Source organism: Cebus imitator, unplaced genomic scaffold (genome assembly GCF_001604975.1).
Source record: "Cebus imitator isolate Cc_AM_T3 unplaced genomic scaffold, Cebus_imitator-1.0 Scaffold128, whole genome shotgun sequence".
In the NCBI taxonomy this organism is placed as follows: domain Eukaryota; kingdom Metazoa; phylum Chordata; class Mammalia; order Primates; family Cebidae; genus Cebus; species Cebus imitator.
The window spans coordinates 2,696,080-2,700,458 of record NW_016107443.1 but is presented as its reverse complement, the minus strand read 5'-3'; the positions used below and the strand labels follow the sequence as shown (position 1 = coordinate 2,700,458).

At 42.5% G+C, this 4,379-nt stretch overlaps 1 protein-coding gene across 1 annotated transcript in view; it reads left to right on the top strand.

The window, feature by feature from the left end:
* The window catches only part of MAP7D2 (MAP7 domain containing 2), a 120,457-nt gene that overhangs the window by 114,147 nt on the left and 1,931 nt on the right, over positions 1-4,379 (top strand). The window contains 3 exon segments of the mRNA XM_017540662.2: positions 261-335; positions 861-1,047; positions 2,335-2,610. Of these exon segments, the coding sequence (XP_017396151.2) occupies positions 261-335; positions 861-1,047; positions 2,335-2,584 (512 nt within the window). The 3' untranslated portion in view covers positions 2,585-2,610.

The window sequence follows — 4,379 nt, the reverse complement described above, 5'->3', positions numbered from 1 at the left end:
CTTAGAGTAATGGCGGGTATGGGGGTGGGATGAAGGGAGAGGCATAGTAGTCCATGAATTAAAAAAAGAGAATGCTGATGCTGATGTAAAAATACATAAGAATAAGGGAAACACAGCTGAAGATTTAAAGAATTACCACGGAACAGGCAGATGGTCTAGCCAGGCTCAAAATATCATCGGATGCTTTTAAAAAGCACTTGTGTTTCTGTTTGATGTCAGCCTTCCCTCATTTCATTCACCTTCCATTTGTTTTCAGAAAGAAGACCCCAAAGTCGGGGTTCAGCCTGCTGTGTGTGTGGAAAATAAGACAAAACCAGTTGTCCCCAACAAAATGCGTGAGTGTGAGGTCTGGTTCTTGGGTTCTTCCTTTTAGTAGCAAGGGCTCGCAAGACTTCCTGCAGGAGAAACAGACCCATGGATCCCAAGAGGGTGACTGCTGGCCGGGGCCTGTGCAGGTTCCTTTCCCTGGGAATGTCTCTCCAGCACAGGAACTGTCAGCTCACTTGGGAACTAACTGCGTTCCTTGGTTACTCCAATAATCTCAGCATAGGAGGCACTCTGGCTGCTGGCTTACAGTGCTTTCCAGTTAGCTTAACTGCTGGTCAGGTTTTATTACGATTAGGACCTGACTCTGCTCTCTCGGCTCTTCTCCAGAGGTTCTGCACATACACTAATAATGTGATTTGTCTTCTCTTCCCCTGTGTGAAGGTGATTACGTGGGGTTATTTGTGGCTCTTTCCAAAAAAGATGCTGCACTATCAGTGAACCAGAGCATTAAATTAATTGCTTTGATCTATATTTCCCTGTTACTTTATTTAGACATTTTATGATTAACACAAGGACTTTGTGTTCTCAATCAGAAATCAATGGATTGAACACCTGCCAGGAAGTTAATGGTGTGGGTCACGCTGCCCCAGAAACTTATCCCCAAGACATTTTCTCTAATGGGCTTAAGCCAGCTGGGGCACTTGTTCATCTAGATGCCCTTGATGGGAAATCCAACAGTCTGGATGATTCAACTGAAGAAGTACAGTCTATGGATGTGAGGTATATTCATTTCTTTTGCATTTAAGCCTCATCACATCTCCAAACACTACCCTTTCTTTTAGTTGGTTTCTTAATCTTTTAGCAGATTTGATTGACATTACAGGAAAGCTGTCACTGCTATAACATTCTAGTGTCTTGCGTCAGGTTCCCTAGAAGCAGAGCCTGGAACAGAGTTTCTAGGGCATGTGATGTGTAGAAGAAAACTCTTGGGAGTTTTTCGGGAGAAAGGGGAAGGAAGGAAGTCACTAAGCAACGATGCCATCTCAGTTGATCCATGGGAGCTCTGGAGGATGAATTTCTACCAGAGACAGTTCCTCTGAGCTTCTGCAGTTCTGGTTTTTCTAGATTCTTCTCTAAGATCTCAAGAAAAAGAAGAACCTGACAGCAGCCTTACTCTAGCTGTTACGAAATTCCTGGTGGCAGGCCCTCAGCCCACCACTCTTCAAAGCCTGGATTTGCTTCTTTGCTGAACTTATAGCTGACACAATTATGAAACTCCTCCTTCCATCTCTAGGGAGAGGAAGAAAGAGAGAAAAAGAAAACCAGGCTTGGCTGGATGGAGCTGGATAAGTCAGAGTGGATTGGAAGCCTTGCTTTAGAGAGGAAGCAGAGGGTGAGATTGGTGCTGCCAGTGATGAGGTGGGCTGTGGTGGGATCCTTTCATGATGGCCCCCCCAACCTTCACTGAGCACTTCAGACAGTTCTACATGAAATCTTCTCAGCGCAATCTGATTCACACTCACAGGAGCCCTGGCAGGGAGAATCGATTGTTCCCATTTTACAGGCGAAGAAACTGAGACTGCAGGGAGGACAAGCAATTTGTCCAAGGTGGTACTATTAGAATGGCAGCACTGGGACCCCCAGTGTTAATTAGGGCTCTTCTTCAACTTGCCTTGAACTTTTGGCATTGGCTTTCTGTCTGAATGTCCCATTTTGAAAGTTCGGTAAGTGCCTTGCTTCTTTGTAATAGAATGCTGGTGTCTGTGGGTTTTTATCCTTTCACCCTTTGGGCAATGTGAGCTTGGCCATCACAGCCCTGCTCAATCTGCTTCCCTGTTCTCATACATGGGGCCTATGTCCACCATCTGTCCTTCTCAGATTTGAACCCAAGTCGTGTGTATACACAAAAACTCTAACTCAAAATCCTTCTTCTCTAAAAGAGTAGTATAAAAAATATTACAAATAGAACTAATATGTTGTGCTCTCTCCTCTCTCTCTCTCTCTCTCTCTCTCTCTCTCTCTCTCTCTCTCTCCTCTCCCTCTCCCTCTCTCGTTCATCTCTTCTAGTCCTGTTTCAAAAGAAGAGCTTATCTCTATCCCAGAATTTTCACCAGTGAGTGAAATGATTCCTGGGGTGTCTCTGGACCAAAATGGAACTGGTAATGCCCGAGCACTTCAAGATCTCTTAGATTTCACTGGTCCCCCCACATTCCCCAAGAGATCCAGTGAAAATCTCAGCCTGGACGACTGTAATAAAAACCTTATCGAAGGATTTAACAGTCCTGGCCAAGAAACTCCTCTCAACACCTTCTGTTGACAAATACAGCATCCATTTAATGAAAGGTACAGTATTTTGATCATATTCTAACTTTATAACCCTTTAACTGGAGTTTGTGAAGATAGGATGTACATCACTCAGCCTCTTGGATGGTCAACTTTTATTTGAAAAATGCAAACACGAATATATTATGGTATACTACAGCAAGAATTGAGACAAATTTCAAGTAATTCATCCACGAGCCTTCAGCGCTGAGCTGCCCTGTCCTAACCCTGCTGTTTAGGGTGTTTGGATGGGAAGGTTGAGAAGCACTGGCTAAAGGTTTTACTACCAATCTACCCTGAGTAGCTTTTTTAGGGGCAAGGAAAGAAAAAACTAGTAGTGTTGCAAGGTGATATTAGTAAGATGCATTTTCCCACCTCTAGTTTTCTTCAGTGACATCCCACATTCTATCTAGAATCATTCATATACATTGGACCACATGATTTGCTATTCTCTTGACCCATTCTGGATTCTCCCAAAGCAGACATCTGTTCCTAGATCATACCTGAGGGAAAGAGAACTGCAGTTTGTGTCTTGAAGGTTTTTCCCCTCCCTTTGACCTTTCTTCTTGCCAAAATGCTTCCAGAAGCTATTCTCATTTGAGTAAGAATATCTATGAGTTATATACTTAGTGTAGTAAGGTATACTTAATAATATATATCTCACATTTGATTTACTTCAGTTTGGGGCTTGTTTTTGAATGAGGAAAAGATAATTAGAGTCTGTCACCAAATCCTTTAATAATTTAATAATGCCAGTTGCTCCTCCCACTTTAGATTCTGTTTTTGTTTTCAAGAGAAGGAGTCTCACTCTGTTGCCCAGGCTGGTGTGCAGTAGTGCAATCCCAGCTCACTGAAACTTCAAACTCCTGGGCTCAGGAGATCCCCTTACCTCAGTCTCCCGAGTAGTTGGATTACAGGCACATGCCGCTAGGCCCAGCTAATTTTTTTTTTAGATTTTGTAGAGGTTCGGTCTTGCTGTGTTGCCCAGCTGGTCTTAAACTCCTGGCCTCAAGCGGTCCTCTCTCCTTGGCCTCCCAAGCACTGAGATCACAGCCATAAGCCCCGTGCCTGGCATCCATTTTAGATTCTTAAAAGCATTTTTATATTCTCAGCATTCTCTCAGTCACTTTATTTTTTATACTTCCATAACAAATTCAGTGGCCAAAATAACTTACTTCAACCTTTTTATTTTTCAAATGAGGAAACAAGTTGGAGAGGTTACAGAGCTGAGGTCACTGTACTTTTTGTAGGCTTGTTTCTACCTGACCTCTGCTCTTGCCTATAAGACAAGTTCAAGAGCCCATTTCTCTTGGTTCCTGGTGTGTGGTGGGTCACTTTTAGAGTAAACTGTGTCGCTGGTTTGGAAAAGCAGCTGCCTTCTTGGACACTTAAAACACTAGTTCACCTGATTATTCTATTTCTTTGACAGTTACATGGCTTAATATTTATTAAGAGGTTTCTTGTGTTTTTAACATACTTTGACTTTAAAATTAGCTTCCCCTCAGTTCACTTTCCTCACTATCCAGTAGTGAACAGAGAATCCACAAAATTTATGAGTGTTCATAGGTCCTCAAATTTATTTCTTACATCTCTAAAAGAAATGCAAAACCCCTATCCAAAAAGAAAAACCTTGACCAAATCATTTTATTCACACTGCTTATACATTTTTAATTATGATTTGGTCTAATTCTCAAATTCTTCTCTACCAAAAGTGCTACCACCCCCACCAGGGGATGTTTGGACATATGTTGGTTTTTGTTGCCAGAGTGGCTGGGGGCATTTGGAAGACG